The sequence below is a fragment of the Ictalurus punctatus genome, chromosome 6 (assembly GCF_001660625.3).
Source record: "Ictalurus punctatus breed USDA103 chromosome 6, Coco_2.0, whole genome shotgun sequence".
In the NCBI taxonomy this organism is placed as follows: domain Eukaryota; kingdom Metazoa; phylum Chordata; class Actinopteri; order Siluriformes; family Ictaluridae; genus Ictalurus; species Ictalurus punctatus.
In genome coordinates, this window is record NC_030421.2 from 27,209,269 (window position 1) to 27,224,400 (window position 15,132).

The following is a 15,132-nucleotide window of genomic DNA, read 5'->3' on the forward strand; positions in this document are numbered from 1 at the left end:
GAATGGTTCTGCGCACTTTTATTCTTATATCTCAATGTGACCACTGGACTAATGGTCTCAATTGCTGGGACTCTTATCTGCATTTCAAGCCCTGATTTGTTCAATTTCAAAATAAAGCCAAATATCCACCAGCTGTCTTGCTAAGTGTGTGTGAGGTGAATCATTATTTCAGTGTGTGGAACTGATCAGGAAATCGAGTTCTACCACCTATGGTATGAACACACACTGAAAGTGGGATGGTGACCTGACTTAACCCACAGCTTACATTAAAAATACAGATTGTCTACATTAAGAAAATTAAAGGATGTAGATCTTGTCAACCCTGCTGGGTCAAAAAAATAAATAATTTAAATACAGAGTTCTCTATCAATTTTGTTGCTTAGTTGTTACAGGTCTATTGGGGATCCAGGAGATCCAGTGACATGCATAATAGTTGTTTTTTTTGTTTTGTTTTGTTTTAAATAGGGTTTTGTAATTTCAGAAAGTCTACTGAACACACCCTGAGCATGGAAAAATCCACACTCCAAAGTCCACTTTACTCATAATCCATTTTACTCAAAAAATAAATGAAACCAGCTCCTCTGCATGAATGAGCATCAGTAAAATGTCTATGAGCACAAACTTGTACAAATCACCTCTCTTTCCAGCTCTCGCTCATACATTCAGCACGTTCACACTGACCTACTTCTGTCAGCGCACAGTTGGTCAAAAGCATTTCAATCCAATCCAGCAGAGACACCACTATTTCAATAATACACAAACACACACCATTACACGCACACACACACACACACTGGTAAGTCTGTCAACCTAACCACATGCTCTTATGTAGAGAAAACTAGACTATAGGCATTGACACCTACTCACAATCTCCTTCACATACAGAGAGGAATTAAACAGGGTAAAACATTTTCTGTGAGAAAGGATAAAACAATCCTCAATTTATAATTGTTAGTTGTCAGTTTCACATTAGTCATTTCACTGTATGTTAAATACAGTACATGTCACAGACACTGTGAACATCATTCATACTACAGTGTAATAACTGAATCAAACAATGCCTATGTGTTTATCATCAAGTGTGGAGTTTTGCATGCTCACGTACGCATGTCCATCTTAACTAGGTTTTTAAAAGCATTCTACTCGGAGAGATTTCAGGACTTGGGTATGTTTAAAGAGCTGCAATCAGAGTGTGTGCAGTTCATTGACCTGACCCAGAAAAAATCAATGCATCTGGAAAGCAGACCCACACAACACAAAGCAAATGAATTTGGCTAATAGTTAAAGCATGTAAACACGCACAAACATATGCACACACACACACACACACACACACACACACACACACACACACAGAAATGTGTTTAATCTCCTCCATGTGTTGCTGTCACACTAACACACTACGTGAACCAAAGAAAGAGTAATGCGTCCAATGCAGACAGAGCATTACAGGCTGGTTTCATCATAGCACTGTGTGAGCAGGGTTTTTCCTGCATTGAACATTTTTTGGCGGCCGCCAAAATTAATTTTTGTCCCAATAAAGTCTTATTTGATCAGAAATTGTGATAGGGCGCATGTTAACTGAGGGAAAGAACAAACGGAGACTACATTTACATGGACAGCAATAATCTAATTATTGACCTTATTCTGAATAAGACAATATTGCGATTAACATGAGTCGTTTACATGAGCTGCTTTTAGAATACTCCTTTCATGTTCAGGTTTTACATGTTATAGAACATAGATCGAGTTACTGCACACGTCATCACACCCCCACACCACGCCGTCTGCCATTCCCTCCAGAATTTCACCTATCGACATACGGTTCGTCTTCGTTATGGTACCGTATACAGTTTCGGGCGTTTAAATTTAAATTTTACGAAAGCTTCAAGTGCAGTTAATTATTCATCCTGCCGTACGTGCAAATAGACGACGGCGGATACAAATTCTCCAGCAACAGGCCTCCTCTGTACTTTCATTCAGCAACATTTCATTCATGCCACCGCGACAAATGGTAGTTTCTTAATCACAGTATTGTTTTAATCGGGTTAATATCGGAATATTGTTGTCCACGTAAACGTACTAAGAGAGCCCCTCCCCCACACACTCTCGCTGTCTTCAAACTAAGCACTGTCTTTGCTCTCTCTCCCTCGCAAATATTAATCAAAATCAACTGAAACGATGGTAAAAGGTCGGAAGATTGGAAGATTGAATCCATGTTTCACTTGGCGAATTCGGAGATTTTTTTTTTCCATGAATTACCGCTGGGTATGAATTGTGCTCAAAAAAACATTGCCTTATCTTCTCAAGCGTTCTATACATGCAGCTGATATGAACCACACTTTCAAGAAACGAAAAAAAAAAGTCCTGTAATGATGCGTTTTCCGTGTTGACACATATCTCTTGCGGTGTCCTAACAGCCGAGATTAGCATTAGTGTCCACGTCCGCTAAGGTCCTATTCGCGACCTAATGACTCCTTTGAACCGATTCATTTTAACGAATGGTTAAAACAACTGATCTGTCGAACACTGAACTCATGAGACATCACTGTCTGAATCGAAGTACAACAAATCATTTACTCAGAACACCTCTGAAATGAGAACGTAAGTGTGCTTACCCCATTTAACAAGAATGGTTAGTCAGATTTAGTCTTAATAATCCACAGTATTTTCAGGTTAGTTATATGGCAATGTGTAGTAAATTCTAAATAAAATCATTTAGTTTAGACTGGAGTGAGGTGGAACCAGAACAAAGCGAAAAAAAGCAAGTTGTTGTTAGCCAGTTGCTAATTTTATTCAGTTGTATATGGTAGAAAATTAGACTATTAGTTAAAATAAAATTTTAATGCTATTTTTTAATGCTACTTTTTAATATTGATATGATTATACACCAAAATAATTATCAGGTCTAGCAAAGAAGTATCATATCTTACAAAGCTATGAAACCCAGTGGAAAAATCACAGCTTGTTTATTTCATGAATAAATAGAATAAGCAAAAAAATCACAAACTGTTTCTTTGCATTTATTTTAAAGTTATTGTCAGTATTGGGCTCGCAGATCACGTGGGTAGGGTACTTTTTACTGTGTGTGTGGATGACCTTGTCTGTCAGCCACCACCGAAGACCATTTTCGACCCAGGAAAAAAACCCTGGTGAGAATGTGCTGAAAAATCATTAACAATTCTGTAGTGCACTGATCCAGCAATGTTAATGCGCTGCATACTGCAATGACCTACTTCTGTTCTCCACACGCTACATCTGTGCAAGAGCACAAATTCATGCAAATACGGTACTATAACAAGGATCCTCATGGTGGAAAATCATAAACACTACACATTACAGAGTGGTAGGAAGTTCAGCATGTACTGGGGCTGGGCAATACACAATATGATATCAACACTGCAGTATATTCATTTCAAGATATAAAAATAAAAATCCTCAGAACTGTTAGCAAACCTCAGAAAAAGTAACTATTGGCAGCTTAGAAGGTTCTAACTAAACTAACAAAACAAAAGCAGATACGTTTCAACTTTTGTGGCATCTAAACAAGATATCCATCACAATAAATCTATTTGTAAAAAAAAAAAAAAATAGGCAAATACAACTGTATAATGTCAGTCATACTAACAGGATTTTGTCTTCAAGTATCATGACAGTTTTGCCATATTTCCTACCCAATGCATGCACAAGAATCATTGTAAAGAAACCTTTGGTCTACTTTCGATGCAAGACATAAATCGAAGTGATTATATACCAACATGACTCAGAACTCACACTCATGGCTCATTTTATTGATGTGTATTTAACAGGTGAAAGAGCAACAGCAAACTGAAAGTCTTACATCATGGGTGCCAGTAGGAATGACAAGATTCCTGACATAGTCAGTTTTAGTTCTCTAGGACAATTCTTGCGCCCAGGTTTTAACCAATGACAGTATTCGCGATTCCCCTGATGTGTTCATGTGTCTCTGTGTATGTTGACTCAACAGCAAGTAGTTACTGTTAGCCTTGATCCCTCGAGCCCTACCTAGTCAGAGTTACCCCTTTATTATCCAGAGTGTTACGTGATATGTCGTGTGATGCGCTGAAATCCGATTCAATAGCGAAAGAAAATAAATTGAAACCTAATTAGGAGTAGCCTAAAAAGTCTAAAACCAAAAACTATGTCAATTTGAATTCAAGACCATAGAATACTTAAATACTGTAAACTGTAATAAGACATTTTACAGACATCCTAGGTGTCTAATAACTATTCATCATCAAATTTGTCAACTACAGAAAAGTCTCACCTTTTTAACCTGCGCCTCTTTAATCTTCTCCAGGGCAACTCGGATCTTCTCTGCTTTAAGTTTGGCAGCCTGTTCCTCCTATACACAAACACACACAAACGTTATTTTACTACATAACTAAATGACACATTCATAATATAACTAATCGCATTTCATAACAATACAGTCGTTCCTGATATTTTTCTTTCTTGATTACACTGTTGCTACAGTACATTCTTACTGTACCTGATTTCTCCAACAAGAAGACATTTTAAATACAGGTTCAACCAGGCAGGCAGTGTCTCTGATGTTTAGATCCAACGAGCTACTAAATTAAATGTCTGAAATGGAATATTTCTTAAGGTATGCAAGACCTTTTAAAATGGCATAATAGAGAAGGCAGTTCTATAATCCATGTATCCTTGTTTCTTGAGTTCGAAAAGAATCATGAAACTGGGAATTCCCATTGAAAAAGAGACGCACACAGGAACAGGAATCATCCTTACAGTCCACTATTATCCCAATTCAAGCACAAAGGACATGAAGATGAGAAAAGCTATTCCCCAGATCAAGTTGATGCTAATCTTGAATTTCTGGATTCCTGATTCAGATGTGCAAAAGCAGAGAAATCCTGAACACCGAAAGCAGGAAACCTTTCCAACACAACAACAAATCCATGACAGACATGAGAGAGAAGGAGGGAGGGGAAGGAGAGGAGCCGTTCCACAATCATTCTCTCTCACACACACACACACACACACACACACACACACACACACACACACACACACACACACACACACACACACACACCCTCCCCTAACCGAGCCCATTTTCTCTGGGAAACACAATCTAAAGCCTTTCCCTTTTCTTTATGAGTGCATGAGTGTGTATGTGTGCAGGCTCCTGTGACAGCTGGGCAGCAGGCTTGGGATCATGCAGAGTCAAAGTGTATTATCCTCTTTGTGTTGCAGTGCATCTCACTGGGACACACACTCAGATGAAGACTAACCTTTACTGCCTTCAATCAGCTCACACTATTTACACACTATTTCACCACAGAGCTGTTGAATTCTTGAATCTGATTGGTCAGAAGTTACTGATTAATTTTCTGTGACAGCAGCTAACAGTAGTAAGTCTAGGTAATGACAAGCTGCATTTTTTTTTTTTTATTATTAACAGCTGCTACAGAAACTAACTTCTCACAGATGTTCCATAAGATTAAATATAATAATTATAAAAGGTTAAACAGTATGACACTGTTCATATAACTAAATGCTGTGGTATAAGAGGAATACAATACTTCAGGACATGCTGTTATTGGAAAATAATCAACTTCTTTGGCAATAGTAATATTTTTGATTGTTTTCCCATAGCAACATATCCTATCATGTTTTATTCCCCACTTGTTATGTATTATAATGTATACTGAACAATAATCTACATTTCAGTAACATATTTAAATATTCTTATATAACAGCCATGATTGGATCTGAACTGAGTGAAGCAGTGCATCCCGATGATATCCTCTGCAAATAAAAACCAATCCCACTGCAACAGAAACAGGCTGATCATTAACTGAAAGGGTCGACATCCTAACAGATGTTCTCCCTCCCATCACAAACCACCAGAACAGCACAGTGCAGGAAGCTGTGTGCTGTTATCTGATTAAAATAATGATCAAATGCTTTAACTTGCCCTCTTGCTGGGACAACATGCATTCACGCTGGCATAAACAGGGGTGTGTTGGTGTAAACGAGCAGAGCGCCTGAGCAGGTGTTGTGCCTGCAGGTATCATCAGGAAATTAAAGGCCAGAGTTATCCGACATGCTGATAAAGAGGACAACAGGACACGACAGACAAGTTACATGATGCTAAGGAACATGATACTAAAGAACTAAAGCACAAAGTGACTGAACACACAAACTAACTGCTATGAGCTACCAAAAATAGAGAATAATTCATGCAAGGTTTAGCAGAATTTCACAGATTACAAACCAGATAATGTTCATTTGAGCATGCTTCATGTTCCCTGTGGCAGAGCTCTATACATCAGGCTATGATGAGAGATTAAAGAACATCTGGATCATTTAATCATGTTTTAGATTTTTTGATCTGCAGCACAGAGGACTTGATGACAGAAGAAGTCTTCAATGTCCTGCTTCAATGACTACACCTAGCAGAGAACCTCACCTGGTCCTTCAACTCCAGCTCCATAACTAAGAAAGCCCAGTAGCATCTCTACTTTCTGTGAAGACTGAAAAAAGCCCATCTCCCACCTCTCATCCTCACCACGTTCTACAGAGGAACTATTGAGAGCATCCAGCAGCTGCATCCCTGCCTGGTTCGGAAATTGCACTGTATTGGATCGCAAGACCCTGCTGCAGATAGTGAGGACAGCTGAGAAGATCATCTGAGTCTCTCTCCCCTCAATTATAGACATTTATACCACACACTGCATTAGCAAAGCCACCAGCATCGTGGATGACCCCACACACCCCTCACACAAACTCTTCACCCTCCTGCCGTCTGGGGGAAAAAGATACCAAATCTTTCGGGCCCTCATGGCCAGACTGTGTAACAGCTTCTTCCCCCAAGCCATCAGACTCCTCGATACTCAGAGACTGGACTGACACACACGTGCGTGCGCACACACACACGTATACACACACTGAACTGAACACCATCCCACTGCCCTTGCAATTTTTGCAGATTTCTGTACTGACTACCTGTTCTTTTGCTGCTACTGTACTTCAATTTCTTGTCACTATTATCCTCTTCACCTGGCTGCTACCGCAATAACTGCTATGTCCACATATGGTATAAGCTAATCTGCTGAATACTGTCACAGTATATTATGTTTATAGTCACAGCATTTATTTCTTTTATTATATTGTTAATCTTTTTGCACTACCTGTTATATCCGACACTTCCATACTAGAACTGTGTACTGGTCGGCGCTAAAAGTGGTTCGCTTTAAACATGGTAGCTAATGATTTTAATGTTATAATGCAACTCTAACCCTTTCTTATTTGTTAGCAAGTCAAGTGTAACACTAAAGACACAAACGGACAAAAATATTTTGTACGAGTGACTAAATTTCGGGCGAAAGGAAAATTTTGTAAGTGTTTGGCTCAATTGTTCTACTGAGCATGTACCAGTGATGAACTGGTGTCATGTTCAGAACGTTCTGGCAATAGAACTCTGGATCTGCCACAACCCTGACCAAGAGAAATAGCGTACTGAATGGTCAATAAATTAATATTATATGTAAGGAATTTTACAGGTCATCAACTATGAAAGACCTGAAGATATCTTTGCTATAAATCTGCAGTGATGGCCACGTGAAGCTGGTGACTGCACGGGTCGAAGTGCACAGGGGAGGCGGAGAGATTTAACTCTACTCCCAGACTAAAGAGGATTAACATCGCTGAGGCTGCACGTTCTCTCAGTCTGACCTCCTGCATTCACCCCACTGATGACAAGCCACTAAACCCGGGTTAAACAAACACACCAGGCCAGTGCTTAGCTCCTGACATACCAAACAAGCTCATCCAACTAACACAGTCCACTCTGGTGTAGAACAAAAAATTCAGCAGCCACACTACACAGAGTTTCTGCTTTACCTCTGAAACATAGTCTGGGAAATAAGTATTGTTGGACGCGTCAACATTTTTCTCAGCAAGTATATTCCCAATGAGGTTATTCACATGAAATTTTCACCGGACGTCACTATTAACTCAAGAAATCTGGAACTATAAAGAAATCACAACAGTAAAGACCATAAATAAAGTTATGTGTAATAAAGTGGAATTATTTCATGATGTCTGAGGTCAATGATGTCTGGTGAAAATTTCATGTGAATAGCTTCATTGGAAATATATTTAATTTTTAAAAATGTTGACGCGTCCAATACTTATTTCCCCAACTGTATACCATACCACTTATACCATAAGAACTCCTGGATGCTTGACAGTTGTCGTGCTTCCAATGCTGTGTAAGAGCGCTAAACTACAACCTGCGTATCTCTGCGCCAGTGAAATTCATTAGGATATAAACAGTAAAAGCAGTCCTAAATCAGCTCTTATTCCATGAAGACTGATTTAAACAAGCCCCGGTGTGTGGAGTCAGCGATCCGTAGCGTCTTGGTCGTTAAGCATGAGCTGGCTTGCTCTTCGACTCGTTCAAGTAATTAGACTGAGTGCTGCTTCGTCATGACCCCCTGTCAGTGCTTTACCTCATTTCTGCATAGAAACACGCCGAACAGCTCCAGTCAATAAGGATCAATAAGTTACGCCATCTACACCTGACACCTCCGATCTTTTTTTTCTACTTTTCCCTAAAGTACATGCCTTTAATGATGTCAATCTTTTACACTATACTGAATTTGCTGTCAGTAGCATGACATAAGTATTGCATTGCATTAATAAGCAAGCAAGAACATATCGACATACATGGAGATATCAAAATGCATTAATTGTCCAGAGAGCTTGTTTCTCAACAGTCTTACTTCATTGGTTGATGTGTTATATGGCAGACTTTGCTTTCTGTTCCTTCTAAATGAAGCCTAAGGTCCCAATGGGTGGGATCCTTTACTCTACACACCCAATATAATTAACATATTTACATGCATTATGCATTTTAATTAATTCCCTATTCAAAACTCAGGAACAAAACAACGTGTACATACTAAATAATTCTAATTCTGTGTTGGGACGCCTTGCACACACACATGGCGGTAATAGCGCCAATGTTCCTCTTCCTCTGAAATGACCAAGAAGTCCATCTGTTGTCCACCTACACTGAGACACTGCCTGTTGGACCTGCACACCACCTGACTGTTGTAGTAGAGGCTCTTCCCTATCTAAAGAACATCTGCATACAGAGCATTTGTAATCTGAGCTAATGCTGGTTTTGTGGTAACCAGCAAAAACCACCTACTGTACAACACAAAAAGACCTGCCAACCGTGAAAAGTTGACAACTGTCAGTCATTCCATTTTCACATGTCGATTGGTTGATTTATAGTTTTTATTCTGGAGAAAAAGAAGTGTTTTTAAATGATAACTCTTAGCAGCATGTTAAAATGCATAGTCGCTACGCAAAATGCATAAAGGTTGGCAAGTCTTGATTTCTCCCGAGGGGAAAAACGTCATAAAATTGTTTTAACATTTAGTATGACAATCATTCATTAACAAGTATGTCTCAAAGACAAAAAGATTTAACTTGCGTACCGAGGATAGCAATAATTCTGGAACTAACTCAACAACAAAATGTAGACATTTCGATTTATGAGCCATGATTCTCATGTTATCCAGGTAGTCTCGCTAAAAGTATGCCTTTTTTATGTTAAACTGAATGACAAACTAAATTATATAGCAAAGACATAAATGTCAAGTATAATTCATATTAAATTCATAATTTGCTGTTTTGAAAAACTTTTTGTCTTTGATTTGTATACAAAATACTACTAATACAGCACACACACACACATTATCATCACACATGGTTGTGATGAGCTGCGTTTTTGCAGCAGAGAGGCTGAATCATCACTTCAGATTGCTGACACATGCAAACACATGCTTTTCACATCAACACTGAGCAAACTGTCGTAGTGCTAGAACACACTCCTCCTCTTCGCTCCTTTCAGCAGCCAGTATGATTTTCTTTAGTCTCAACATTAGAGTGCCATACATTTTTTTTTTGTTGTTTTTTCAGTGATGGATGCTTGCTGTGAGCATGCTGTTATTAATGCTTCAATCATCATAATGATCATAACTAATGCGTCTAGCATTACGACTATGAACAGCACCAACAAGTGACATGAACAAGCAGTGCAGAGTTCAAACCAATACCGGTCACAACATTCCCGACGTAGGATTTTATGGAAAGCCAAGATTATTATGTAAAACAAAATTTTTTAAAACGATGCATATTTAAGTATGTCACGTATTTACTGTTTAGTATTCCATAATAAATGGCTGGACCAAGCTTCAGGGTGAGACCAGGTATGAAGCAAACTGTTTAAAAGGTAAAGCCAACATGCAAGAGAAAAGAAAAGGGAAATTCTTCAGTCTCTAGGATTTTCATCAATAAAAACTCAGGAATTGTAACCAGAGCAAGAGGAAAGGCAGGGATGCATGAGGCTGATGCAGAGTGATGTTAAAAAGCCACCAGGAGAGAGTGATCACACACAAGAAATCAGGGTGTCACCTTTGTCAGCAAGTGAGAGGGCTTTCCTGCAATGTTTTTCAGAATCAGAGAAGTCTCCCTGTCCAGATATGAGTGCTTTGAGTGAGAGAGAGAGAGAGAGAGAGAGAGAGAGAGAGAGAGAGAGAGAGAGAGAGAGTGCTGTGATTATCAGTGAACCGCAAATCTGTGAAAGCACAGCAGATTAAAGCAGGTGGTGGTCACAGGACCTGCGAATAATAAATGTGAGGAATTTATTCAAATATTTTAGAATCATAAATAATTATGTGAGATATATTTTATCACTGAAATATGTTTTAAAAACTATACAATACATTATATTGCATGCCTTTGTGCTTGCTATATTTGGTGATGCATTAGATTTAAGCTGTATGTGAATGATGTATTAGTTCACTAGAAAGATTGTCTCTTGCACATCATAAATGATCTCTCTTTTTTTCCCCTAAATGCACACCCGAATATACACTCATACAGGTTGAGGTCAGATTGTCTATGTGCCAGTGACAGGAGTTGAAGATCAGCATCTCGGACATGGCAGTGGTATTAAGTGATGATATTGTTTCTGTATGCTATTAACTTCATGCATGGACACCTTCTGTCTGCCTTGAATTCATGGGATAAATACTAGGTCAAAGGAACAGCGAAATTAATTCAGCTCTGAGCTGCAGCCTTACGTGTATGTATCTATATAATCACGTCTGCATAGGGAGATAAAGCAGTTTTTGCTATGGGTCTCTTGACTCTCCACTTAATCTCCATATCTGCTACCTCAACCCCCTCAATGATGGTTTGATTCACTGAAAGAAAATGATTGGTGTGTATTTGAATTGCGCTCTCCCTAAATTCCAATGTGGTGTCCAAGTCTATCTGGGAGAGAGCTGCCAGGAAAAGAAGTCAATCCATCACTATGCAGTTATCTAACTGTCCACGTGTCTCTAGACTGCATGTCTGTCATTTTGGACTGATGTGGCCGTAATGGGGCTGGATCTGTTTGTGATTGGGAAAAGATAGTGCAGTGAGAGTGGGAGGCTGTGAATGTGGAGCTTAGATGCTGTAGAGATGAAGAATGAGAGGCTACCTGAGAAAACGTGCTGGCCTATTTACCACATCAACTCAACCAAACACACACACACACACATACACACACACACACACACACAGAATTGTAGAGAACTCCATTATAATGATCAGCATAATATATTTTTTTTTTATATTGCATTTTACATTTAACTTAATTTGTATCTGTATCAACCGCATGTTAGCTAATGATGTTAGTGTACATATTAGATGAGAGTTACCTCTGAGCTCTGCTGGCTATGTTCCTGTAGACTGTCTTGTTCCAACTGCCTCGACTTGTCCATTTCCAGTGAGTCAACACTGGACGCTGAGGCAGAGTTGATGCTGGAGCGAGACGAGTGCACAATGGATCTCACCTCATGCTCGATGACGGTGCCTACCGAGCCTGTGCGCCGGTGATGCTGATGGGCAGGCCTCCTCATGGTAGAGGAAGAATACGGCGCTGACGAAGTCGAGGCGAGGGATGCTGTGCTGAGGCGTGCTGCCTCGTCCATGCTCTGCGAGGCACGCTCTAGCTGGGCCGTGATGTCGTCCAGGGAGAAGTTGGAAGCGAGTGCAGGCCTGATGGTGGATGCAGGTGACACACGAGTGCTGCTGCTACTGCTGCTGCCTCCACTACCTCCACTGCTGCCTCCACTTCCTCCCGTGTGCTTCACACTGTGGCTACGGCCAGCTGGAGGTTTCTGACGCACTCTGGCGTCTCCAGCCAGGCCGAGGCGTGCAGAGCTACTGCTCGGCTTGCCGACGGTGCTCAGCTCCTGCTCGATAGAGCACAGGTCGGCCATTAGAGCGTCCAGATCCACAGAGTCCCCCTGGTTTAGAGCCTCTGTGAGATGTAAAGGAAGCACACACACACACACACACACACACACACAACTGTTTACTGACTCTCAAAAAGGGTTGACACCAAGTGACCATGAGAATGATCTGTACTGAATCATTATTTATTTAAAAAGTGCTATATATTTCATATGCCATGAGCATCTACTACAGTATGTGTGTTTATAAAGCTAAGAGGTGGATTATAGGTCTTTTAAATATTTTACGTTAAAGGAGCAACTTGTAATTTTTAAAGCCATTGTAATTTTTTTTTAAACATATGACCACCAACACACATCGAACCTAACTATATTCCTGAGTCTATTTGTTACAGAGTGTGTGTCTTTGAGTATAAAATGTGGAACCGCAAACTGACCGTTGATGTTGTATATGGAGAAGCGGTACGAGAAGTTTGCCATGTTAGTCTCCTGTCTGAGAGGAGCTTTCTGCACCCCTCTCTCTGACTTTCCATCATCCAAACTCTACAAAGAGACACACACACACACACACACACACACACAATAAGACAAAGCTACACACTTTATACTTCATTTAAGTATTCCACAGACTTTAATACACTTGTAAAGGCATCTCATATAAATTATATTCAATACGTGATGAACTTTAAGACAAGGATGACTTTGATAGATATTTATAGGAAATAATAAGCAGGGTACCAATACTATACATTCTCTCTCAATTTCCAGAGAAATGTTTGCTATCAAAATAAGACAGGTCAAGGCCACAAGCATCTTCAGGCAACTTCATTGTTTCACTCACATTCCTAATAAACAAACCAGTTTCACTATCAAGGACATAGCGAGGCACAATCTATTATTAAGTCGTATGATACAATATAGTCTCAATTCATGTCAATATATTAATTATATTCATATACACATAAACACAAACCCGCACACTCACACACACACACACACACACACCTTGGTTAGCTTGTCCAGCTCCCCGAGCCATGCTCCAAACATTTGGTCCAGGTCCTGGTCTTCCTTATCACTGTCTTCCTCAGCAGCATGGTCCAGCTCTTCATCTGAGAACTGCTCCATCTGAGAAACAAACACACTCTATTATGGTACATGTTATGATATATTTAGGTAATGAAATAACCCAGCATCATCGTTTAAAGCATCAGAAAACCCCTTAAAACAAGGACAACTATGAACAATATCATTTTGCCTTATTTATATTTAGACAAACACACACACTGTTTGCTGCCTGAGAGTAAGCAATAATGATCTTACACTGCCCTCTAGTGTTAATGTGTAAATAAGCGCCCTGGTCTGCGCTAGAGAGGAAGATCGGAACCTTGTTATTTTACACAATATTTTCACATTTGACAGCATCATCACAGAGTAATTATTACTCGTAACGACTAAAACATCTTTGAAGTTCACACCAACAGCATGACTGATTTATTAATGACACAGAGAGCAATGCCTGCAGTGTACAAAAACACATGGGATAAACAGATGTAGACCGTGTGTATGTGTGTGTCTTTGTGTGAGAAAGAGAGAGAGAGAGTGAAAGAGAGAGAGAGAGAGAGAGAGAGAGAGAGAGACAGACAGAGACAGAGACAGAGAGAGAGACTAGTACAATTGGAATTGGACATCATCTCCTGTCATAAATGGTTCTGGGATCTCGTCCATAAATGGAGCAAGCAATCATTGTCATAACAATTAAAGTCTTAACTTTCTTTATGCTCCAAATCTTCAGCAGCACATGTTAACATATAAACTCAAATGGAATACTATGGTCCAAAAACACAAAATAATCCAAACCATCTAAACATATTAAGTCTTCAGAAGTGCTGAAAACCAGCCCGTTCTGTCCCTGACACTAAAAGTATAAAAGTAGAAGACATGACTGACACATAACTATACCAAGTTATCTTCTATTAAACCACACAAAATGATTGTAGTCATCCCTGCTCTATGTTTTTGCATTTACTGCAGTCACGCTAAACATATTTATTAAAACGGACAGTTCACCCAAAAATGGCTAGATGGACTGTCAGTGGAGGGACAGAAATCTCCCAGATTTCATTAAAAATATCTTTATTTGTGTTCTGAAGATGAACAAAAGTCTTATTGGTTTGGAACGACATGAGGGTGAGTAACTGATGACAGAATTTTTGGGTGAGATATCCTGTTAACATTTCCCATGTCTGACCCTGACATAGTTTAACATCAAAATCAAAATCTTATGACAAAAAAAAAAAAATGTAATAAGAATAAACACATGAAAGACCACTTCAGGGTCTCTGCTTCATGTCAGGCTGCATCATACCACCACAGTGTGGATTACTGTCTCTCTCTTCATAACGCTACAAAAATGTCTCCTAACAGAAAGCTTCACAACATCAACAATTATACATTTTTCTGTGTTAAACTACACTTTTTAAAAAATCTGTATATTGTTAGCCTTCATACAAGTTTGTCATACAACCCCCTATGTATGAGCTGTTCAATCAGAACAATAACATATTATGTATTGCATTACTATTGTGTATAGCAGAAATGTCTTATTATGTTATTTTTGCCACCTATTTCACATATTGCCCACCCCTTCTATCAGTACTTAAATGTAACTGGTCACACAGCATGGGTGAGGGAAAGATCCTAGTTTAGAAGTATTATTGCTGATCCTGGTCCCCAGTGAGAGAGAAGATGCTTAAAATGAGTGGCCCAAGTGTGAAAGAAAAGCTGGCCATCAGTCAGCGGAATGGTGTCTGGGTTAGATGAA

General features: G+C 39.4%; 1 protein-coding gene across 4 annotated transcripts in view; it reads right to left on the reverse strand.

The window, feature by feature from the left end:
* The window catches only part of raph1a (Ras association (RalGDS/AF-6) and pleckstrin homology domains 1a), a 76,672-nt gene that overhangs the window by 16,364 nt on the left and 45,176 nt on the right, over nt 1-15,132 (reverse strand). For 3 of the 4 annotated variants that reach the window (XM_017469896.3, XM_017469895.3, XM_017469897.3), the window contains 5 exons: nt 13,317-13,436; nt 12,749-12,854; nt 11,775-12,379; nt 10,480-10,554; nt 4,289-4,366 (listed from right to left, as the gene is read on the reverse strand). In XM_017469896.3, coding sequence (XP_017325385.1) covers nt 4,289-4,366; nt 10,480-10,554; nt 11,775-12,379; nt 12,749-12,854; nt 13,317-13,436 — 984 coding nt within the window. The remainder of the gene's footprint in view (nt 1-4,288; nt 4,367-10,479; nt 10,555-11,774; nt 12,380-12,748; nt 12,855-13,316; nt 13,437-15,132) is intronic. The other variant, XM_017469898.3, reaches the window with a different exon arrangement.